Genomic DNA, 26,287 nt, shown 5'->3' with positions numbered 1-26,287 from the left:
AACAAATTGCAACTCCCGGAATTAAGGATACCTACGGCTCATATTGTCATCCCAATGAAACCCTAATCTGATATAGAATACCCTATTAAAATGGTCTAATGGCTATCATCTTTCTCCTATAAACTAGCTTATTCAATTTTACCAATTAAATATAACCTTTTTTTTTTCAGTTTGAACAAGACCTTTCTTTGTAGAGCCAATATCAACAAGTCTTCAATACATCTTATGAAGTCTTAAAATTCATAAATTCTCACTCTTTATTCTTAGGTGGCTCAGATGTTCAGTTTTTGCTAGAATACTGTCCTGAGTCTAATTTTTCTCGCACTGGAAATTTCCTATATTTTCCACTATTCTTAATGCAATATGGTTTCCAATTCCATCATTTTTATGTTCACTCCTTAGTCTGTCAATATTGAAAGTCTGTCTAGAATAAGTACTAAAAGCAGCACAAAGTTTTACTTCGGGCAATCACTGTATTAAGGTACTGTTCAACCATTTCCTAAAGTGTAAACTTAGACAATTCCTTTAAGTATGCTGGGCCACGTATAATGTAAATCATATGGATCAGAATATTCAATTAAATAAAATTACACAATGATTAGAGATAATAGTTGCTAAGTGGCTGGAACATATTAGGATTTAATACATAAAAAGCATTCCAACGAGGCTCCTACTTAATATTTAGTTGCCAGAGAAAAAGAAATACACTTGTTAGTAAAATTAATTATACTATTCCCTGTGTGTTAGTCTGTTTTAACTATGTAGTCTGTTGGTCTCATTTTAAAATTGCTGCAAATTTTCACCACCTTGTTCTTATATAGCTGTTTGAATGCATTTGACCTGTATCAATGACTTATTCATTCTTATTTGCCCCCTTTCCCTTTTTTATCATATGTAAATGCCTACCATTTCACTGTGATTTACTACCTTCTATATTTTTCATTCTATCCTCCAAATAGCAGCCTGCCTAGCATTTCTAGAAATTACATTTATGTTCAACCAGTACAGTGACAAAAATGTTAAACTTGAGATAAATTCCCTCCTACACTAAAGTGCAATCTGGTGTATGAACACACATACACACACACACACACACACACACACACGCACACACCCCTGAATTCCATCTAGTGATTGCTGATTGCTTACGCTTCTTTTGAGTTACCTTACATTGAAATATAGGATATTTTCCATAACTGCTACCAAATATAATGTATGTATATAGAAGCATATGGTCATCAACAAATTGAATTTAGCACTCTTTAAAAAACTATATACATAAAATATTCATAACTATATTATGCAAATTATAATAACAAACACCGATGGAGTTCATTTTTAATAATGAGGCTCATATAGGTAAGACACAAATGTATGTGATGACTTTCTCTAAAACTGAAAAAAGGCAAATACATGAATTGCTGCAATTTGGAAAGATAGTGCTGGGACCTTGGCTTCCCCTGGTCTCTATTTGCTCTTTTAATGAAACGTAGTATCACAGAATCATTGGGGATTCCATTCTCCAAAGACCCTGAGCCAAATATAAATGCAAGTCAGGAAACTAAAAGAAAGGGCTAAGCTTCCCCTCAACACCAGGTAGGTGTTACGTTTCTGTGTTTTAACAAAGGAATTATAAATGCCTCTCTAGTTTTCAAAAACAGCAACTCTTGACACATGCTATGAATGCAAGACAAAGAAAAATCACATGCTTCAAATCCCTTCCAATTATTGAGATAAGGGAGATAAAATTAGACCATCGCCACATCAAATGGCTCTCTTAAGTAATTAGTGGGTTAATTCCCTATTTCCTCAGGTAGCTGTGTAGCTATGTGAATTACATATAGCTATGTAAATTACAAAAGGGAATTTAAAGACATTCTTTAAAATTTAAGTTTGATTATTACAAGCTGTTGAATTGTGTTAGATCTGAGGAAGAGAGTGGTGACTTTTGGCCCTTTAACCAGAGCTAATTTTTAGATTCAATGCTTTATAGCATTAGAAAAGTGGTGTGAAAGGCAGTCCAGATGAAAATTACTGCTAATTAAATGAAAATCAAAGAAACAAACATGAAATCATTGAGATAAGAAGAAACTCATCATCATATTAACAAATTGGTTTGCTTAGAAACAAAGTCAATGGAAGGAAAGCTATTTAAACAAAATGAAACAAACAACAAAAAAAGCAAAGATCCAAAAAATTACTTTCTTCAAAAGCCATTTGTCCCGTGTGTCAATAGTCCAGTTTCTGTTTTAGCTATTTGTTTCACTTTGACTCTACAGCAAACATTTAGGGAGTGTGCCAGTTTTAACATATTTTCTTATTTAGTTATTTCAACTACCTCCTGAGGAAGGTTCACAGAAACCAGTAGTAAAGCTAGAAACTAAGGCTGAGAAGTGAAATCACAGGTTTTGTGGCAAAAAAGAACTAGTCATTCCTTTTCACGTCTGGCATTTCAGTAAAGTAGACATGATCAAAGCAATCTTGTCCCAAGGTTTGCAACATTTGAATTGTTACTAAATAACTTTATGTCACACTGGGAAAAGGGTAGAGATCCAAACCTATGTCTTTCTCACTTTTTATTCAACACCAGGGAAATATTCTCAAAGCCTGGATTGTGGAATACCATATCCATTACTGTTCAATGAAAATAAATTCAGCTGCCAAATTAACGTGAAGCATGCTTTATATTTACTTCTCCCCAAACTCCCTAAATATAATAGTGGACTATATATTCCTATAAATTCTGCAGTAAAGAAAACTTTCCTTTAAAAAGATTTAATCAAATATGTCCCTAATATATCTGCTATTATAATCTTATTTTTCATGTATTCTGGTGTATATGATGAAGCCCAAGATAAAATTAATTTAATAATCTTTTTCTCAATAAAAACCTACGACCTAATGTACCAAAAACATGTTCACGGTCCTTGAAATTAGACTTGTAATCTGTTGACTGCAGGGATCAAAACATATTGAAAAGTTTCTTGATTCAATCTTATGAAAAAAATCTGATATGGACTAATCCAAGCCATTGGATAATAAATGCTCTAGGAAATCAGAAAATAGAATGGTAAGTTATTTGTTGGAACAGCAATGAATGACTTCCTGCAACAAGGGAGTTTTAACAAAAAATAGTGTTATGATAGAAAATGTTTGATTTTTTTTTTTTTATTCTCTATGCTAGACATCCCTAATTTCTCATTTCCCACTGGGGAGACACACAGATGGCCAACAGAAATGTCAGTGTGGTAACTGAATTCATCCTCCTTGGGCTGACCGATAACCCTGAACTGAATACTGTCCTTTTTGTGCTGTTTCTCTCCATTTATTTTGTCACCGTGGTGGGCAATGTTTGGATTATAGCAATAATCTGGGCTAGTGCCCAGCTCCATTCCCCCAAGTGCTTTTTCCTTTGCCAGCTGGCTTTCTTGGATTTCTGCTATTCGTCAGTCTTTATTCCTAAAATGTTGGTGAATTACCTAGCAGGACAGAAAGTCATCTCCTATCACGGTTGCCTCCTTCAGTATTCCTTTGTCAGCATGATCCTGACCACTGAATGTTTCCTGCTGGCGGCCATGGCCTATGACCGCTATGTCGCCATTTGCCGCCCGCTTCACTACAAAGGCCTCATGACCCCCACGTTTTGCATCCACTTGGTGGCTGCTTGCTACCTGCTGGGTTCTGCCAGCTCACTCACCCACCTGAGAGGCTTGCTCAGCCTGTCTTTCTGTGGGCCCAACATCATCAACCATTACTTCTGTGATATCCCACTGCTCTTTCAACTGTCCTGTTCGGACACCCAACACAACAAGATTTTACTTACCGTCCTCTCTGGAATGACATCGGTGACCACCTTCCTGATGGTGGTTGGTTCCTATGCGGGAATCCTGCTCACTGTCCTGAAGTCACCCTCCACAAGGAGCAGATATAAAGCGTTCTCCACGTGCATATCTCACCTAACAGTAGTGACTCTCTTCTACGGAACAGTGATATTTACTTATCTGGGAAGCAGTTCCAGCTACCCACCAGATAGAGCCAAAATTCTGTCCATGTTTTACACCCTTTTGCTGCCAATCCTAAATTTCCTGATATACAGTGTGAGAAGCACAGAGGCCAACGAAGCAATGAAGAGAATTATTGTGAGAAAAATATTTGCTCTCTGACTATGAATTTTTAAGAAGTGACATTTAAGGAATGTTTATTGATTCTATAGGCAGGTGCATTGTTTAATACCTGTGAGACTTGTTGGAGGAAACAAAATGGTGTTTTCAAAGTATATATTCATTATTGGCTTTTGGAAACACACAGACATATGTTATATATGTATTATGTATTATGCACATATGAACATATACATATGCAATACATTCTGTCTGGTAAGGAAGACATTTCCTCTGTCCTCTTAGGTTTACTGTTTGAGGACCTGTGAACTAAACTGACAGGCGACAGACTATCAGGTGAATAGACAAAGTTTCCTCGTATGTATGTAAGATGCACACACAAAAAAAGTGGCTTGCTCAGTAATTAGAGGTGGGGTTTATATACTTAATTTAGCAGAGGAAACGCTTCTATGGGAAGAATATAATGGCTTTTGAGGGAAAAAATGAGAGATAAATTTTGTGATATTGTTTACCAAGGGGTAAGTGGTCTCCTCAGTCTTCTTTCTTGTCAGACAAACCCCCCCTGGGGAGAGAGCAGTTATAGGCAGCCTCACTCTCAAAATTCCTGCCTTTAATCAGATAAGGGAAGTTCTGCAAAAGCCTCTTTGTGCATCTATTGAATCCTAAGTGTCTCCAGTTTAAAATAAGTTTATGTCATTATTTAATTTGGATCCCTTACATTCCCAAATTATTTTTTTTTAATTTTTAATGTATTTTTAAAATTTATTATTAAGAGAGAAAGAGAGAGCATGAGCAGGGAGGGACAGGGAGAGACAGAGACACAGAATCCAAAGCAGGGTCCAGGCTCCCAGCTGTCAGAGCAGATCCAGACGCGGGGCTCTAACTCACCAGCCATGAGATCATGACCTGAGCCAAAGTTGGACACTTAACCGACTGAGCCACCCAGGCGCCCCTCCCAAATTATTATTTTGAATCTCTACTAACTCAGTAAAATCCATTGCAAAGAATGCCGGAGACTTCCTTATTCTTTATGACTCTAGAGGAGCTGCCCTGTTTTACAGATGAGACAACAAAGGACCAATGGAGTTGAAAGCTCATCCAAGCTCAGACAAGATGAACATTTGAGACGTAGAATCCAAGCACACAAGCATACATGGCGCCAGGATGGCTTAGTCCATTGAAAGTCCCACTCTTGATTTCACCACAGCTCCTGGGAGTCAACCCTGTGTTGGGCCTCCATGCTGAGTGTGGAGCCTGCTTAGGATTCTCTCTCTCCCTCAGGCCCTCTCCTCCTCTCTTCTCTCTCTCTGTTTCTCCCTAATTAAAAAAAAAAATCAAGTATACATATATCCATATACTTACACAGGCCTTCTCCCATTTTACATAAACGAATAGAAGTTCCTATACGCATTTTGTACGCCATTTTTGCCTAGAACCATTACAATTTGAATATTTACCTTAAAAAATAATTCCACAGGTGGGGCTTCTGGGTGGCTCAGTCAGTTAGGTGTCCGACTTTAGCTCAGGTCATGATCTCACAGTCTGTGAGTTTGAGCCCTGCATCAGGCTCTGTGCTGATAGCTCAGAGCCTGGAGCCTGTTTCAGATTCTGGGTCTCCCTCTCTCTGCCCCTCCCCCACTTATGCCTCTGTCTCTCTCTCTCTCAAAAGTAAATAAACGTTAAAATGACAAAAATAATAATAATTCCACAGACTTCTTTTTTATGGCAATTCCATTTCTCCCAGTTGTTTAAAAGAAGTACCAAAATGGCAGTGCAAAGGGATTCTGTCATATCAGAGTACATTGGATTCACTTAAAATCAGCCCTTAGGAAACTTCCACAAAAGAGTACAGCCACTTGAAAATGCTGATAGTTTTTTAAACAAAATGACTGTTGGTATTATATGTGTTCCTCATTGCATATAGTGTTTATTGTTCTGCTTACTCAGACATGGATCAGAAACTGTCCGGTATCATTGTTAAAACCACAATTGCTAAGAAAGCAAGCATAACTTTGGTTAACGGCACTTTCGCAGTATGTAGCTAACAATGGTTTTGAGTTTATGAGAATGTTTATCAAATGGAATGATATTTAGCTCATGCCAGTAAATTTTTCCTGCTAAAACCTATTAACTTATGGAGGTTTTTTTTTCTTATTTCTGAATAGTCAAATTTAGGTAAATATGTAATATAATGTGTTAAAGCAAATTTTATTTTACTGCTTCTATATGGCCCATATTTCTTTCCAGAATAATCCCATTGTCATATATTTTAACATAATAGCTATTCATTTTCCAAAATATAAGTAATCACTGTTGCTGTTATAAACAAACTTCCAATAAGGATGCCTGAGTGGCTCAATTGGATAAGTGACAGACTCTTGATTTTGGCTCAGGTCATGATCTCGCGGTTCCTGAGCTGGGACCCTGCACTGGGCTCTACACTGTCAGTGCCTGGGATTCTCCCTCTCTCACTCTCTCTCTGCCCCTCCCCTGTTCACTCTCTCTCTCAAAAATAAATAAATAAACCTTAAAAAATCAAACTTCCAATTGTAAAACTATTACCTAGGAAGGAAGATTTTAGGCAATGGCAAGCAGTTTTCTGGATATCCCATAATCACAGACTAAAATTTAACTCAATGTTGGCCCTACTAAATATCCATCTCCCGGTGTCATATGCTTAAAGTTTATATGTTTTACAAAAAAATTGAGATAATAATGAAAACGTTTGTGTATAAATCTTTATTTTTGTAATTGGATTCGTCTCAATAAATTACTTTGGAAAATTCATAGAAAAAAATTTATTTTGATACTATCCTAAATTACTTTCCAAGAGACTTGTATGCAACCTAATTCTTTCATCAACACAATTATATTTATTTAAAATTTGAGTTATTATAGCTTTATAGAAATAAATAATAAATGCTCTGCATAATAAAATCTCATAAATAGGAAGTCAAAACCAATAATCTGAAAATTAATGAAGATACAATGAGTGATCGTGCTTTTCTTTCCCCAAATTATCGATTGATTTCATGAGAAGCAATATGAGGACATTAAGTTTCCTCTGTTCTTTTTACTAAAAAAAGGGACTTGAAAATATGGTCATTGAACCAAAGTCAATAAATAGGAACATATTAAATCAAATGGAAGGGATAGGATAAAGGAAATTGGCATTCTGAAATATTATAAAATTGCAGATAGAGGGACTGTTTAAGAATACCATTGAAACCACAAAGAACCCAGATGTATTTAAATATTTCTTACAAAAGTTATAAATTGGTAGAGTGAATTTTCCTAATAGTTTAAGGCTGATATATAAAAGAACAACAAAAATTAACTTCTCAGATCCAATGATACCTTAGTTATCTACAAAGATAGTTCCTCCAACAATCAGTAAACTGCCTTAAGCAAAGTTCACCCTGAAGTTTGCCTCATCTACTTCTGCACTTTGTGATGATCTTGTTTCTGGAAATATATTTATGCTTTTTAAAATTAAGGGGTGCCTGGGTGGCTCAGTCGGTTAAGCGTCCGACTTCAGCTCAGGTCACTATCTCGCGGTCCGTGAATTCGAGCCCCGCGTCGGGCTCTGGGCTGATGGCTCGGAGCCTGGAGCCTGCTTCCGATTCTGTGTCTCCCTCTCTCTCTGTCCCTCCCCCGTTCATGCTCTGTCTCTCTCTGTCTCAAAAATAAATAAATGTAAAAAAAAAAATAAAAATAAAATAAAATTAAGCCAGTAATTTAGTATACTTTTATGGCATGTGATTGAATATAGTTTATTTCTGTAGATGTATAACCAGTCTGAAGATATGTGTTTGATTTTGTTGCTCTTAAAAGCCTCTGTTAATAGCCAAATTATGGAATGAGCCTAAATGTCCATCAACTGATGAATGGATAAAGAAATTGTGGTTTATATACACAATGGAGTACTACGTGGCAATGAGAAAGAATGAAGTATGGCCCTTTGTAGCAACATGGATGGAACTGGAGAGTGTGATGCTAAGTGAAATAAGCCATACAGAGAAAGACAGATACCATATGGTTTCACTCTTAGGTGGATCCTGAGAAACTTAACAGAAACCCATGGGGAAGGGGAAGGAAAAAAAAAGGAGGTTAGAGTGGGAGAGAGCCAAAGCATAAGAAGACTCTTAAAAACTGAGAACAAACTGAGGGTTGATGGGGGGTGGGAGGGAGGGGAGGGTGGGTGATGGGTATTGAGGAGGGCACCTTTTGGGATGAGCACTGGGTGTTGTATGGAAGCAATTTGACAATAAACTTCATATATTGAAAAAAAAATAAAATTAAATTAAAAAAATAAAAAAAGCCTCTGTTAGCAGTGCAATGCTGATAATAATATGTAACTATATCTATATCTAATCTATATCCGTATCTATATCTATATATATACATCTAAATATGTCTACAAATCTGTTTCCCTGCCTATACAGAGATAGATACACTGTATGGTAAAATTAAGGTATTAAGGTTTCAAGTTCTACTTTAATCCACAGTGGTCAAACAATCCTAAATTAATATATGTAGGTGTGACTATCACATATTTCAATGTTCCAATTTGTTTAAGTGCTTTTGTAGGGGAAAGCATATCATCCTGATGAATTACAAATTAAAAAAGGACACCCATTATAATTGCCTCATTATTCATTATTGGAGAAATATCATAAAAAGAAGAGATTAGGTTTGTCTTATAGGGTTTGAAGGAATACAATTATAAGAATTAAAAAAAAACACTTGAACTAAATGCATTTGAAAATCAAAGAAATGTATCTTTAATGCTCCCCTGACTTCTGTGTGGAAATACATTTCAACTCAACATAATGAGGCTTTGCAATATATGATATCCTGAGATCAGACGAGATGCAAGAGAGTAAAGATTGCTTAGAAGATTCAAGCCAAAGAGGACAACAATTTGGTGAGAATTTGTAGGGAGCATTTTAAGTACCAGATTAACGGTATGTGTATTGGCCTCCAAGTGTCATTTTGAACAATGAGGAATTCTGCTGATGGATATTAAATAGTTTATAACTTATGAATTTCAAAGAGCTGAAAATGGTCTTTTCTTTGGTGCCATGTTCTTTCAGAATCATGGAAATTTCTAATTGAATCGGCCATTGTAATCTGTTCTGGTGAAAAAGCCAAGTACTGAAGAGAAGAAAATGCAACTATATATTATAAATGCATTTGGGCTCATTACTCATTGTGTAATTAGTGACTGTCTGAATTTCAGTTCTGTTCTCTCATATTGGATTAAGTATTGTTGACTCTGGTTCCCAAATACCCTTAAAACAAGTTTTCTCTTCTTCATTAATCATCAGCACTGCTGTCTCAGTTCAGGCCCTATGTTCTCGAATCCTAACTATTAAAATAGCCTTCTGACTTCTTCCATTGCCACTTTACCTTCAGTGTGTTTCTATTCTTATCTCAGAAACACACGTTGGTCATAATTCTTTCCTTAATGTTACATATGTTCTCTTATCTTCGTAGGAAGTCCAAATTCCCTGAACTGTTTATACTTCTCTTTAATCATTCTCAAGGGCCAAGAGCAAGAATTCTCATCTTTCCCAAGATTTTCCTTGATAATATCCTTGAGAAAATTAGATTATTTCCTCCATTGTTCTATCATTGTGCACTGTATTGTAACAGTGGATTGTGAACTTTTGTTTTCACAAAAGTCCTCTTCTGAACTGTTTAATCCTGTGAGGAAAAGACTGCATCTTATTCAAGGACTTTTGGGATAGTTTCAGGATTTCTGGCATAGTGATTATCACATAGTAGGTACACAATACTGACTCGTTTAATAAATCAGGGTGTTAATTATTTCAGAGTGTTTTTCTTTTTTACCTGTGTGGTAATGGCATGTTTGATATTGAGGAGTAAATAAAGATAAGTTTTAAATTAGAAGTTTTTCCATCTAGTATACTTTTTTAAAAAAATTAGCTATTTATAGGAGTCAGGTTCTCAATAACATGTAAAGTGGTGAGCATATAAATAGTAAGCAAAAATATAAGGAAGTTTTCTTGATGCATAGTAATTAAATAAATACCTAATAAAATAACTTCTGATTTACCAAGCTATTGAGCTTTATTATATATGGAGCTTGAGGAGATGTAAATGATTAATGGAGGCAAGGTTATTATGACACTGATGATCAGGGACAAATCTCATGGAAATTAAAATTTTCCGGACCACTCTAGAACGCCTCCCAGTGATAGGTCATAGAAAGTAGTAATGCTTCAGGTTATTTAACTGAAGGAAACAAATTAATGTGCATTCTGATTTATTATTTTTTTTGAAAAGAGATATCATGATGAATGTAAATGTCCAATGGTGAAAGAAACAGCTTAATAGACATGGGTATATAGATATAATAGATTATTGCAAATTTCATTTATATTAAAGACATGAAACAAATGTCAATTGAATACCTAGTCTATCTTCAATATTATAACATATGTATTATAACATAACATCTTGCACTATATATAAATATATATATATATACATATATATATATATGATATTTAGTTTTATTTTAAAAAACCATGAGGAAGTTACTACCATTGTACTATCGTCACTTCGCAGATGATGGATGCTGAGGATTAAAGACATTACAAAATTTTCACATGGTCATAAAGGCAGTAAATGGTATTTCAAGATACAAACTCAGAATTATGACTCCCAAATCTAAACGTTTTCAACTATAGCACCGTCTTCTTTTGAAAAGTTATAATTACAAAGACTTGGACATTTAAAAATATTGAAAATATGTGTGACATATTCTCAAGGGAAAAACATGGGTGCACACACAAAAATAGAATCTGTGGTCCAGATTCAGGTTTCCAAATACCATCCTCCCGTAAAAGATGGCAAGGATCCTTAGAGAAGTAGTTGTTTCTAGAGCTGAGTCTGGGAAAATAGAAGATGAGCCTGGAATATACTGTGCTGCCAGATTTAAGAGATGAAAAAACAAACACAAAACAAAACAAAACAAAACAAAACAAAACAAAAAGACAAGAGCATGACCAAAGACCAAAGAGCAAAGTGCACAGAAACTAATTCAGTAATGGTTCCATTAGCAGAGCTATTTGAGCAATAAAATAAATGAAGGGGGTGTTGGATAACCCAAAGGAAAAGAATTCCGAGTACATATTCGTACAACTATCTAACCAAATAAATACATAAAGAAGAAAGAACAACTCTTCCTTACAGAATCATTTCAGTTAAAATATCCGGGCACCTGGGTGGCTCAGTGTGTTGAGAGCCAACTTCGTCTGAGGTCATGATCTCATGGTTCGTGGGTTCGAGCCCTGAGTCGGGCTCTGTGCTGACAGCTTAGAGCCTGGAACCTACTTTGGATTCTGTGTCTCCCTCTCTCTCTCTGCCCTCCCCTGTTTGCATTCTGCCTCTCTCTCAGAAATAAATAAACATTAAGAAAAATTAAATATATATATATATATATATATATATATACACATATATATGTTTGAAGGCCCTTTCATGCAGATGGCTGAGGCTGAAGAAGGAAGCTCATCCCCCTCAAAAAGCCACAGCCAAAGCAAAGGCTTTGAAGGCCAAGAAAGTGGTACTGAAAGGTGTCCACAGTCACACAAAAAAGAAGATCTGCAGGTCACGTACCTTTCCAGGATCCAAGGCACTGAAGGCAGCCCAGATATCCTCTAAAAAGCACCCCCAGGAGAAACAAGGTTGACCACTAGGCCATCATTAAGTTCCCCCTGACTATAGATGGAGTCAGCCGTGAAGAAAATAGAAGACAACACACCTGTGCTCATTGTGGATGCCAAGGCCAACAAGCACCAGGTCCAACAGGCTTTGAAGAAGTTTTACCACATTGACATGGCCAAGGTCAACACCCTGATTAGGCTGGATGGAAAGAAGAAAGCGTGTGTTCCACTGGCTCCCAAGTATGACACTTTGGATGTTGACGACAAAATTGGGTTTATCTAAATTGAATCCAGCAGGTTAAATCTAAATCTAAATTTTTTCACCAAAATAAATAAAATAAAGTAAAATAATAAAATAACATAACATAAAAAAATAAAAAATGAAATAAAATAAAATAGTTGAAAGAATGGGAAGATGGAAATTTGCCACAAAAACACCACAGTAATAATAGGTAGAGGCAACATATTGATGGGTGCAGAAAAGAATAAATGAAATATTTGCATACCCTAAATTATCTTCCCCAAGTATACTATATAAACTACAAAGAAAAATCCTAAATTTATAGTGAAAAAGGCAGGCAGACACTATGTTAAGTAAATGATCAAGTTTAAATCACTGGTAATATCACTCAGCGACATCATGTATCCTTGGAGAAGATGAAAAGGCATGCATATCACCTCTCTGGCACTTTTCCCCATAATCAATTACCTCAATTTCATCATGAGAAAAATATCATGTAAACTTACATGCAGGGACATTGTACAAAATACTTGATGAGCAATCTTGACAAATATCACAGTCGTGAAAGAAAAGGAAAGAAAATGGAACAGTCACAGATCTCAGGAGACGAGACAGAGGTAACAGTAATGGCAGCATGATGTTCTAGATTGCACCATAGTGACCCAGAGCCCTTATGCCAGTTATGTACTGGCAACCAGTATACTTACACCTCTAGGCTCACCAAAGATCAGACTACCAAAGAGCTGAGCCAAATTTTGAATCTCAAAAGAGGCAGTTAACTCTAAGTAATGGAAAAGCAACAGCAGTATCATTCTTTTTTTTTTTAATTTTTTTTTTTAATGTTTATTTATTTTTGAGACAGAGAGAGACAGAGCATGAACGGGGAAGGAGCGGAGAGAGAGGGAGACACAGAATCGGAAGCAGGCTCCAGGCTCTGAGCCATTAGCCCAGAGCCCGACGCGGGGCTCGAACTCACGGACCGTGAGATCGTGACCTGAGCTGAAGTCGGACTGCCCAACCGACTGAGCCACCCAGGCGCCCCTAGTATCATTCTTATCTTTGCAATCATACACAAAGCGGACATCCCAGAGTCCACTTGGGATTCTCTTTCCTCCTCTCTCTGCCCCTCCTCTTCTCATGGTCTATCTCTCTCTCTTTCAAAAAATAAGTGAATAAACTTTTCATTCACACCTCAGAGACCTTGTGCATTCAGTTCCAGATCACTGCAATAAAGTGGGTCAAATGAATTTTTTGGTTTCCCAGTGCCTATGAAAGTTATGTTTGCATTATGCTGTAGTCTATTAAGAATAAAACGTGCTTTACTGCTAAAAATGTTAACCATCATCTGAGCTTTCAGTGAGTCGTAATTTTTTGGAGGGTCTTGTCTCAGTATTGACGGCTGCTGACTGACCAGGGTGATGGTTGCTGAAGGTTGGATGGCTGAGGCAATTTCTTAAAATGAGACGACATGAAGTTTGTTACATCAATTGATTCTTCCTTTAACAAACAATTTCTGCGTAGCGTGTGATTCTTTTTAATATCATTTTACCTACGGTAGAACTTCCTTAAAATTGGAGTCATTTCTCTCAAAGCCTCCCGCCGCTTTATCCACTAAGCGTATGTGATAGTTTAGGTCTTTTTTCGTTTCAAAAATCTTGATGGCTTTTTCACTAGGAGTAGATCCCATCTCAAGAAAACATTTTCTTTGCTCATTTTATAAGAAGCAATTACTCATGCATTAAAGGTTTATTATGAGATTATGGCCATTCAAACATAATAATGAGGAAAAGTTTGAAATATTGCAAAAATTACCAAAATGTGACAAAGGGACACAAAGTGAGTAAAAGATATTTGAAAAACGACACCTACAGTCTTGCTGACAATGAGTCTCCACAAACCTTCAATCTGCAGGCAACCCCCCCCCCCACCAAAAAAAAAAAAAAAACCCAAAACAAAAAAAAAAAACAAAACAAATGCAATATTGGTGACGCGTGGTAAAGTGCAAGAAAACAAGTCCTGTCCGTATCTGTCATTTAATAGCTTCTTAATAGATGGGTGTCGAAAAAATAAAGAATGGATAGAAATTTGAGATTTCAGGTATACGATCCAAGACTTTCAACGTTTTATTTTTTTCAAGATACATAACAGGGCAAATAAAATATGTTGTTCTGTTCCTTTTGTCTAAATATCTGAGTCTACTGATCATCTGTAAGTGATAGCACATATATAGTAGATTTTATTCCTTCTTAAAAATCTCTAGTGTGAAAAGTAGGATTAGAGAGGCATTTATCCCCTTTCCAATGCAGAATCTATCTTGTTTAATCATTGTAATACTAACTCCCTTTATTTTTTAGTGTATTTTTTTAAGCTTATTCATTTATTTTTTGAGAGAGAGGGATAGACCATGAGAAGAGGAGGGGCAGAGAGAGGAGGAAAGAGAATCCCAAGTGGAGTCTGCAACCCACTCACCATGAGCTCATGACCTGAGCCGAAATCAAGAATCAGATGCTCAACGGACAGCCACCCAGGTGCTCTCTAACCCCTTTTTAGAGATAAGTCAAAAAGAGATGACAATTCCAGTAGAAAAATAATTTAGGCGAGTCTGTGAGGTCCTTCAAACCTGATGTTTGTCAATCACCAACGGACCTGATGCATTTTGAAAAATTTACCTTTGTGGGTCTGATCCTACTAACCCAGAAATGTTTTAGGGGTGTGGCCTAGGAAATGGCTTTAAAACAGTAAACAAACAACAAATGGAATAATGATGTGAATTGAGTTCTTATTAGCCATTCCTGAAACTGGGAGTAGAGTTTGAGTTTTTACTTCAGGTTTCTTGTCTATTTTCCTAGATGGCATTTTCATTCTTACTGATTCTTTGTGTGCATCATTGAGCACAGTCAGCAAAAAATCAGAGTACCTGCATTAAAAATAAATACATAGTGGCGCCTGGGTGGTTCAGTCCATTAGGCGCTGACTTCAGCTCTGGTCATGATCTTGCAGTCCATGAGTTCCAGCCCTGCGAGGGGCTCTGTGCTGACAGCTCAGAGACTAGAGCCTGCTTTGGATTCTGTGTCTCCCTCTCTCTATCTCCTCCCCTGCTTGTGCTCTGTCTCTGTCTCTGAAAAAATGAATATACCTTAAAAAACATACATAGATGATTTGTTGACATCACGGTAATGTAATTTCAATGTATAATAACACCATTTAATCAGTAGATAGGAAAAGCTCACTTTTCCTTGCTGGGAGGGTTGTCTGAGAAGCCCAGGTGGAGGCAACAGTGATCTGATATTCTCTAACATCATGTATCTCATATATTGTCGTGGTGGTCAGTGTTTTAAAAAATCTTCATATATTTACATATTTATTATATATACATTATATTATAGTTGTATTACATATACATATATATTGCACTGTTATAATATCATATATGTGACATGATATATAACATATGATTATATATTATATTTTATCACATCATATGAATTATATATTATATATCATATAATCATATAACATCATATATCATGATACCATACTATATATTCTATATGAATATATTATTATATATAAAATATTTTTCAATATATTTTTAACAATTTTTTAATGTTTATTTATTTATTTTTTTTGAGAAAGAGAGACAGAGTGTGAGTGGGGAGGGACAGAGAGAGAGAGGGAGACAGAATCCAAAGCAGGCTCCAGGTTCTGAGCTATCAGCATAGAGCCCAAGTTGGGGCTCGAACTCATGAACCATGAGATCGTAACCTGAGCTGAAGTCAGCCGCTTAACCAACTGAGCCACCCAGGTACCCCTCAATATATTTTATATGAGTAGATAAAATATATGATTAGAACATATTTTATAATAAAATAGATTTTATATAGAAAATATATGAATAGAATATATTTTTCCTATATTCTGTATGTATATATTATTATATATGATTTATATTCTATAAACATGTATTGTGTATATGTTATATACTATGTATATATTATATATATGCTAATAATATAAAAAAATGACTTTCAAAACTATATCAATTATATTTTTCAGTATATCCATTGCCATTTAAAGTGAAATACACAAAAGGAAGGGGTATGTATTTCTGAACATTTCCATTGGAAATGTATCCCAGGCAAATTAAGAATAAGCCTTTGGGTACAATTAAAATGCAAATCTCAAGAGATCAAAGATGCTAATTGATCAATTCCTTTATGATATGAGTTTGAGATTTGGGAAGAGATGTTGCTATAAGGAGAGTGTTAACACACTACATTTCCGAAGACAATTCTTTGTCCTGGGACTGCATTAGAAATACATGAAGAACAACACGAATCCTGAATGTGAATCTAGCTTTGAGCTAAAGCAGTAGATATTAATTCTCAACAAGGCACATGAAAATAAATAGTTATTGTAGTTAACTTGGGTGTCATTTCCATTCTATCAATGAAAGATAATAGACACATTACCCAGAACTCTCCTCAACACCAGCAATTTTTTTCATCAACTTCATAATATTAATAGAGTTCCATTATATAGGAAATAGAGCTCTGTGCTAAACCACAGCAACAGATGAAAGCTGTTGCATTAACAATTCATGAGCTCCAGAACTGCAAATAAGGGAAATATATGTCAAAAACTAATGGTGAATTTGGTGAATACTGAATGATGTCTTCTCTTCCTGTTATCTGATAATAAACCTCAAAATCACAGGAAGATGACCGAAAGAGGCTTCGTTTGGATGACTAAATCTCAGGTTAAGTCTAATCTTATCTTCTTTCTGAAAATGTGTGCACGTGTTTTTCACACTGAAAACCTTTCTCTTCCTCTTTATACATGACTGCATCTTTCAGTAAACCTTAAGAAAAGTGCCTCCAGGGGTGCCTGGATGACTCTGTCAGTTGAGCTTCTGACTTGATTTCATCTCAGGTCACGATCTCAGTTTGTGGGGTTGAGCCCTGCGTCGGGCTCAGCAATGGCAGTGCAGAGCATGTTTGAGATTCTTTCTCCCTCTGCCCCTCTATCCTGCTTTCTTGATTTCTCTCTCTCAAAATAAATAAATAAACAAGAAGAAAACTAAAGTGCCTCTAATGAAAGGCAAGAAAAAATGCCTTCATTGATTAAATGCTTGTTAAATGGATTGGTGATGAATAGGCACCCTCGAGAGGGTGGGAGACACTGAATGATCAAGTCTCCTTAATACAACATCAAGTCCCTTTGGATCACTCGGGTGGAGTGTTAAACATCTGGAACAAACTTGCATTAACCATCATATTTATGTCACCTGAATTAGGCAAATAACTTCTCTAATTTCTAGTAAGATCACCTTGTGTTTTAATACTTGGTTGTAAATCACATTTATTTTACTATTTTTAGCCTTTCTATTTTTGACTTGGAAACTACTGTTTTTGGCAATGAATTGTCTGTTGCCTGATGTCACAGATAACCATGTGCTTTATTTAGGAGCAAACATGTTTGCTGAGCGCATGCACAAAACAATTTGGCTATATTATAGATTAACTCTCATATTTGGTCTTTCTTTACTCACCAATAGAAAGCGTATGTGACAAAAAAGGTGTAAAGAATTTTATCATTAACGTGTAAAGTAAGCAGGATTTTTCATATATATATACATGAATACATATGTGTGTGTGTATATATATCTATATATCTGTGTGTGTATATGTGTGTGTGTGTATATATATATATATATATATATATATATATGTTTTCTTTAAAAAACTTAGCAAAGCTTTATTGACTACAGGAAACTATTAGATGTGCTCATATAAGATCTTGTTAAGCTCCTAAAATGACCCTTTAAAGTATCTGTTAGGTGTTGACAAATTAAATTTTTTTTTTTCAACGTTTATTTTATTTTTGGGACAGAGAGAGACAGAGCATGAACGGGGGAGGGACAGAGAGAGAGGGAGACACAGAATCGGAAACAGGCTCCAGGCTCCGAGCCATCAGCCCAGAGCCCGACGCGGGGCTCGAACTCACGGACCGTGAGATCGTGACCTGGCTGAAGTCGGACGCTTAACCGACTGTGCCACCCAGGCTCCCCAAGTGTTGACAAATTAAAACTGCCACACAAAGGTATCACTGAATTCACAAGTTATAGAACTTTCTTTCCTAAATAGCCTTTATATTCTCTAAGAGCATCATATAATTGATTCCGGTAGGTAAGTTGCAAAATGTATGATTTGGGGCCCAACGGTAGACTGGAGTAGAAGGTAGTATATTCCAGGAAGAATCTCTTCCAAAATCATTCTGCCATCTTTGACCCTCTCATAATTGGAGTCTAGGTCAACTCTGGGTACTAAGTCTTTAAGCTTGAATTCTTTTCTGACTTTTGTTTCTGCTTTTTGGCAGGTAAAGTAAAAGGCCTGAGTTGATAAAAATGACTGGGAACAATTTCACTGAGATAACTCTCTTCATCCTCTCTGGATTTGCAAATCACCCGGAACTACAAGTCAGTCTTTTTTTAATGTTCCTCTTTATTTATCTGTTCACTGTTCTGGGGAACCTTGGGCTGATCATGTTAATCAGAATTGACTCTCGTCTTCACACACCTATGTACTTTTTTCTTAGCAACTTAGCATTTATTGACATATTTTATTCTTCCACTGTAACACCCAAGGCGCTGGTAAATTTCCAATCCAAACAGAAAACCATCTCTTTCGTTGCCTGCTTTGTTCAAATGTACTTTTTTGTGGGTTTGGTGTGTAGTGAGAGTTTTCTTTTGGGATCAATGGCCTATGACCGCTATGTAGCAATCTGCAATCCCTTATTGTACTCAGTGGTTATGTCCCGGAAAGTGTGCAACGGGCTGGGAGTCATGCCATACGCAATAGGCTTCACGAATTCTCTGATATCCGTCTGTGTGATAAGCAGCTTGGCATTCTGTGATTCCAGCATCAATCATTTCTTTTGTGATACCACAGCTCTTTTGGCCCTGTCCTGTGCGGATGCGTTCAGCACAGAAATGGTGATCTTTGTCTTAGCTGGGACCACCCTTCTTAGCTCTCTGCTCATCATCACAGTCACTTACATTGCCATCATCTCGGCCATCCTCAAGATCCAGTCTGCAGCAGGCAGACAGAAGGCCTTTTCCACCTGTGCTTCCCACCTCATGGGCATCACTATCTTCTATGGGTCCCTGATTTTCACGTATTTGCAGCCTGATAACACATCATCCCTGACCCAGGCACAGGTGGCGTCCGTATTCTATACCATCGTCATTCCGATGCTGAATCCACTGATCTATAGTCTGAGGAACAGAGATGTGAAAAATGCTCTCCTGAGAGTCATGCATAGAAAACTTTTTTCATGACAAATCTGTGCATGTTACAATTAAAACTCACCTGGGTGGTTTCAGGCATTCAATTACCGCAACAATCAGGAAAATCGGAAAATGAACCCAAAGGCTTACGCAAACTAAATCATAACTTAAGAGTTTTGAAATTTGGGAGGTGAAATATTATTTTACTTGTTTATGCAGAGTACTGAATCAGCGCACGAGGAGTTCGTTTCAGCATATAGATTATTTATACTGTCTACACAGTGAGTTGGAAATACAATGTCAACGGACACTGGGTAATATAGGCAATCTCTTGATCATGTGAATTCATTTGGCCACATAGTTAAACGTGAGCTTTGATGGCATAGAAAAGTGATGTCTATGTGGCGGAGTATGGTCTTAAACTCAAACACAGCAGAGTTTTATTTCGAAAAAACCATAATGTGCCTCCCAAACTTCAAACATTTGGTAAACATTTAAATGCCTGTGTGTGTCGATAAATAAAGCAGCAGCTGTAGCACAATTCCTGAGTCATTTGGAAGTATATTACAACTATGCTTGTTTTTCCAAATCAGGCAGACATGCTCGGTGAAGTCTATGGTATTAAAAGGAGAAACTGGGCTTTTGTTTTGTTTTTCCTTGAAAAGGGACTCCGTTCAATGGACTCCCTCAGGCACTGTTACAAATGACTACTGGAAAGAACATGTCCTTCAGTACTGCCTTTGCTGTGCATAAGTCACCGAGCAGTAGTCAAAGTTGCTGGCAGCCACTTTTAAAAAATACGTTGAAGGATGCCTGGGTTGCTCAATCCGTTGAGCGTCCAACGTCAGCTCAGATCATGATCTCAAGGTTCATGAGTTCGAGCCCTGCATTGGGCTCACTGCTGTCAGTGTGGAGACCACCTCAGATCCTCTGTCTCCCTGCCCCCCCACCCCGCTCTCTCTCTGTTCCCCTCATCCACTCATGCTCTCTCTCTCTCAAAAATAAATAAACACTAAAAAATTAAAATATACATTGAAGGATGTCTTGGTGGCTTAGTCGGTTAAGCATCTGACTTCAGTTCAAAGTCGTGATCTCAGGGTTCCTGGGTCCCAGGCCCACACTGGGCTTTGCCCTGAGAGTGCAGAACCTACTTGAGATTTTCTCTGCCCCTCCCCCACCGTGCTTTCTCTCTCTCTCTCTCTCTCTGAAAACAAATAATAAACTTAAAAGAAATAAAAAAATAAAAAATAAAATATATGCCCAAAGGGACTGAAGATAAATTTGATGAAGCTGTTTTACAAGAACATGTGTGTGATTAATAATATTTCTTTCTGGCCAACAAGAATGTAAGCTCTTTCAGAGCAGAGTTTACTTATTCATATCTGTGCTCTCCACATTTAGGAAACGTATCATGTGCACAATATGTAAGTAAACACTTTCTTTGCTTTCTGTGTCCTGTACAGTGATGGATGCATAGAGGGGATGGATTCTGCTTTTCTCCTGTTTGTGTCTTTCTTTGGTAGAAGTCAGATGGTCACGTGCATATTGATATTCAAAAACATTAGTAGAAAATTCCATTTCTAGAATTCTTTCAAAAAACATGGCTTCTCGGTTCCGGAAGATGGCGGCGTAGGAGGACGCGGGGCTCACAGCGCGTCCTGCCGATCACTTAGATTCCACCTACACCTGCCTAAAGAACCCAGAAAACCGCCAGAGGATTAGCAGAAGGGAGTCTCCGGAGTCAAGCGCAGACTAGAGGCCCACGGAAGAGGGTAGGAAGGGCGGCGAGGCGGTGCGCGCTCCACGGACTGGCGGGAGGGAGCCGGGGCGGAGGGGCGGCTCGCCGGCCAAGCAGAGCCCCCGAGTCTGGCTGGCAAAAGCGGAGGGGCCAGACGGAGTGTGTTCCGACAGCAAGCGCGACTTAGCGTCTGGGAGGTCATAAGTTAACAGCTCTGCTCAGAAAGCGGGAAGGCTGGAGGACAAAGGGAGGGAGAGCTGCTGAGCCCCCGGACGGCAGAGCTCAGCTTGGCGGGGAACAAAGGCGCCAGCGCCATCTCCCCCGCCCATCCCCCAGCCAAAATCCCAAAGGGAACCAGTTCCTGCCAGGGAACTTGCTCGCTCCGCGCAAACACCCAACTCTGTGCTTCTGCGGAGCCAAACCTCCGGCAGCGGATCTGACTCCCTCCCGCTGCCACAGGGCTCCTCCTGAAGTGGATCACCTAAGGAGAAGCGAGCTAAGCCTGCCCCTCCAGCCCCCGTGCACCTTGCCTACCCACCCCAGCTAATACGCCAGATCCCCAGCAACACAAGCCTGGCAGTGGGCAAGTAGCCCAGACGGGACACGCCACCCCACAGTGAATCCCGCCCCTAGGAGAGGGGAAGAGAAGGCACACACCAGTCTGACTGTGGCCCCAGCAGTGGGCTGGGGGCAGACGTCGGGTCGGACTGCGGCCCCGCCCACTAACTCCAGTTATACACCACAGCACAGGGGAAGTGCCCTGCAGGTCCTCACCACGCCAGGGACTCTCCAAAATGACCAAACGGAAGAATTCCCCTCAGAAGAATCTCCAGGAAATAACAACAGCTAATGAACTGATCAAAAAGGATTTAAATAATATAACAGAAAGTGAATTTAGAATAATAGTCATAAAATTAATCGCTGGGCTTGAAAACAGTATACAGGACAGCAGAGAATCTCTTGCCACAAAGATCGAGGGACTAAGGAACAGTCACAAGGAGCTGAAAAACGCTTTAAACGAAATGCAAAACAAAATGGAAACCACGATGGCTCGGCTTGAAGAGGCAGAGGAGAGAATAGGTGAACTAGAAGATAAAGTTATGGAGAAAGAGGAAGCTGAAAGAAAGAGAGATAAAAAAATCCAGGAGTATGAGGGGAAAATTAGAGAACTAAGTGATACACTAAAAAAAAATAATATACGCATAATTGGTATCCCAGAGGAGGAAGAGAGAGGGAAAGGTGCTGAAGGGGTACTTGAACAAATTATAGCTGAGAACTTCCCTGAACTGGGGAAGGAAAAAGGCATTGAAATCCAAGAGGCACAGAGAACTCCCTTCAGACGTAACTTGAATCGATCTTCTGCACGACATATCATAGTGAAACTGGCAAAATACAAGGATAAAGAGAAAATTCTGAAAGCAGCAAGGGATAAACGTGCCCTCACATATAAAGGGAGACCTCTAAGACTCGTGACTGATCTCTCCTTTGAAACTTGGCAGGCCAGAAAGGCTTGGCACGATATCTACAGTGTGCTAAACAGAAAAAATATGCAGCCGAGAATCCTTTATCCAGCAAGTCTGTCATTTAGAATAGAAGGAGAGATAAAGGTCTTCCCAAACAAACAAAAACTGAAGGAATTTGTCACCACGAAACCAGCCCTACAAGAGATCCTAAGGGGGATCCTGTGAGACAAAGTACCAGAGACATCACTACAAGCATAAAACATACAGACATCACAATGACTCTAAACCCATATCTTTCTATAATAACACTGAATGTAAATGGATTAAATGCGCCAACTAAAAGACATAGGGTATCAGAATGGATAAAAAAACAAGACCCATCTATTTGCTGTCTACAAGAGACTCATTTTAGATCTGAGGACACCTTTAGATTGAGAGTGAGGGGATGGAGAACTATTTATCATGCTCCTGGAAGCCAAAAGAAAGCTGGAGTAGCCATACTTATATCAGACAAACTAGACTTTAAATTAAAGGCTGTAACAAGAGATGAAGAAGGGCATTATATAATAATCACAGGGTCTATCCACCAGGAAGAGCTAACTATTATAAATGTCTATGCGCCAAATACCCGAGCCCCCAGATATATAAAACAATTACTCATAAACATAAGCAACCTTATTGATAAGAATGTGGTCATTGCAGGGGACTTTAACACCCCACTTACAGAAATGGATAGATCATCTAGACACACAGTCAATAAAGAAACAAGGGCCCTGAATGATACATTGGATCAGATGGACTTGACAGATATATTTAGAACTCTGCATCCCAAAGCAACAGAATATACTTTCTTCTCGAGTGCACATGGAACATTCTCCAAGATAGATCATATACTGGGTCACAAAAGAGCCCTTCATAAGTTTACAAGAATTGAAATTATACCATGCATACTTTCAGACCACAATGCTATGAAGCTTGAAATCAACCACAGGAAAAAGTCTGGAAAACCTCCAAAAGCATGGAGGTTAAAGAACACCCTACTAACGAATGAGTGGGTCAATCAGGCAATTAGAGAAGAAATTAAAATATACATGGAAACAAACGAAAATGAAAATACAACAATCCAAACGCTTTGGGATGCAGCGAAGGCAGTCCTGAGAGGAAAATACATTGCAATCCAGGCCTATCTCAAGAAACAAGAAAAATCCCAAATACAAAATCTAACAGCACACCTAAAGGAAATAGAAGCAGAACAGCAAAGGCAGCCTAAACCCAGCAGAAGAAGAGAAATAATAAAGATCAGAGCAGAAATAAACAATATCGAATCTAAAAAAACTGTAGAGCAGATCAACGAAACCAAGAGTTGGTTTTTTGAAAAAATAAACAAAATTGACAAACCTCTAGCCAGGCTTCTCAAAAAGAAAAGGGAGATGACCCAAATAGATAAAATCATGAATGAAAATGGAATGATTACAACCAATCCCTCAGAGATACAAACAATTATCAGGGAATACTATGAAAAATTATATGCCAGCAAATTGGACAACCTGGAAGAAATGGACAAATTTCTAAACACCCACACTCTTCCAAAACTCAATCAGGAGGAAATAGAAAGCTTGAACAGACCCATAACCAGCGAAGAAATTGAATCGGTTATCAAAAATCTCCCAACAAATAAGAGTCCAGGACCAGATGGCTTCCCAGGGGAGTTCTACCAGACATTTAAAGCAGAGATCATACCTATCCTTCTCAAGCTATTCCAAGAAATAGAAAGGGAAGGAAAACTTCCAGACTCATTCTATGAAGCCAGTATTACTTTGATTCCTAAACCAGACAGAGACCCAGTAAAAAAAGAGAACTACAGGCCAATATCCCTGATGAATATGGATGCAAAAATTCTTAATAAGATACTAGCAAATCGAATTCAACAGCATATAAAAAGAATTATTCACCATGATCAAGTGGGATTCATTCCTGGGATGCAGGGCTGGTTCAACATTCGCAAATCGATCAACGTGATACATCACATTAACAAAAAAAAAGAGAAGAACCATATGATCCTGTCAATCGATGCAGAAAAGGCCTTTGACAAAATCCAGCACCCTTTCTTAATAAAAACCCTTGAGAAAGTCGGGATAGAAGGAACATACTTAAAGATCATAAAGGCCATTTATGAAAAGCCCACAGCTAACATCATCCTCAACGGGGAAAAACTGAGAGCTTTTTCCCTGAGATCAGGAACACGACAGGGATGCCCACTGTCACCGCTCTTGTTTAATATAGTGCTGGAAGTTCTAGCATCAGCAATCAGACAACAAAAGGAAATCAAAGGCATCAAAATTGGCAAAGATGAAGTCAAGCTTTCGCTTTTTGCAGATGACATGATATTATACATGGAAAATCCGATAGACTCCACCAAAAGTCTGCTAGAACTGATACATGAATTCAGCAAAGTTGCAGGATACAAAATCAGTGTGCAGAAATCAGTTGCATTCTTATACACTAACAATGAAGCAACAGAAAGACAAATGAAGAAACTGATCCCATTCACAATTGCACCAAGAAGCATAAAATACCTAGGAATAAATCTAACCAAAGATGTAAAAGATCTGTATGCTGAAAACTATAGAAAGCTTATGCAGGTAATTGAAGAAGATATAAAGAAATGGAAAGACATTCCCTGCTCATGGATTGGAAGAATAAATATTGTCAAAATGTCAATACTACCCAAAGCTATCTACACATTCAATGCAATCCCAATCAAAATTGCACCAGCATTCTTCTCGAAACTACAACAAGCAATCCTAAAATTCATATGGAACCACAAAAGGCCCCGAATAGCCAAAGTAATTTTGAAGAAGAAGACCAAAGCAGGAGGCATCACAATCCCAGACTTTAGCCTCTACTACAAAGCTGTCGTCATCAAGACAGCATGGTATTGGCACAAAAACAGACACATAGACCAATGGAATAGAATAGAAACCCCAGAACTAGACCCACAAACGTATGGCCAACTCATCTTTGACAAAGCAGGAAAGAACATCCAATGGAAAAAAGACAGTCTCTTTAACAAATGGTGCTGGGAGAACTGGACAGCAACATGCAGAAGGTTGAAACTAGACCACTTTCTCACACCATTCACAAAAATAAACTCAAAATGGATAAAGGACCTGAATGTGAGACAGGAAACCATCAAAACCTTAGAGGAGAAAGCAGGAAAAGACCTCTCTGACCTCAGCCGTAGCAATCTCTTACTCGGCACATCCCCAAAGGCAAGGGAATTAAAAGCAAAAGTGAATTACTGGGACCTTATGAAGATAAAAAGCTTCTGCACAGCAAAGGAAACAACCAACAAAACTAAAAGGCAACCAACGGAATGGGAAAAGATATTTGCAAATGACACAATGGACAAAGGGCTAGTATCCAAAATCTATAAAGAGCTCATCAAACTCCACACCCGAAAAACAAATAACCCAGTGAAGAAATGGGCAGAAAACATGAATAGACACTTCTCTAAAGAAGACATCCGGATGGCCAACAGGCACATGAAAAGATGTTCAACGTCGCTCCTTATCAGGGAAATACAAATCAAAACCACACTCAGATACCACCTCACGCCAGTCAGAGTGGCCAAAATGAAGAAATCAGGAGACTAGATGCTGGAGAGGATGTGGAGAAACAGGAACCCTCTTGCACTGTTGGTGGGAATGCAAATTGGTGCAGCCGCTCTGGAAAGCAG

The 26,287-nt window shown here is 38.0% G+C and overlaps 2 protein-coding genes across 2 annotated transcripts; both read left to right on the top strand.

Moving 5' to 3' along the window:
• The first annotated feature begins 3,224 nt into the window (after window positions 1-3,224).
• LOC132660689 (olfactory receptor 5J3-like) lies at window positions 3,225-4,163 on the top strand. Its single transcript, XM_060604473.2, has one exon. It carries the CDS (start codon window positions 3,225-3,227, stop codon window positions 4,161-4,163), a length of 939 nt encoding a protein of 312 aa, XP_060460456.1.
• Window positions 4,164-14,501: 10,338 nt separating this feature from the next.
• Window positions 14,502-19,398, top strand: LOC132674681 (olfactory receptor 8I2). Its single transcript, XM_078432633.2, has 2 exons — window positions 14,502-14,587; window positions 18,438-19,398. The coding sequence occupies exon 2, from the start codon at window positions 18,466-18,468 to the stop codon at window positions 19,396-19,398; it is 933 nt and encodes a 310-aa protein (XP_078288759.2). The 5' UTR covers window positions 14,502-14,587; window positions 18,438-18,465.
• The last annotated feature ends 6,889 nt before the right edge of the window (window positions 19,399-26,287 follow it).

Source organism: Panthera onca, chromosome D1, assembly GCF_046562875.1.
Source record: "Panthera onca isolate mPanOnc1 chromosome D1, mPanOnc1 haplotype 2, whole genome shotgun sequence".
NCBI classification, from domain to species: Eukaryota; Metazoa; Chordata; class Mammalia; order Carnivora; family Felidae; genus Panthera; species Panthera onca.
This window is presented reverse-complemented; position numbering and strand designations above follow the sequence as displayed.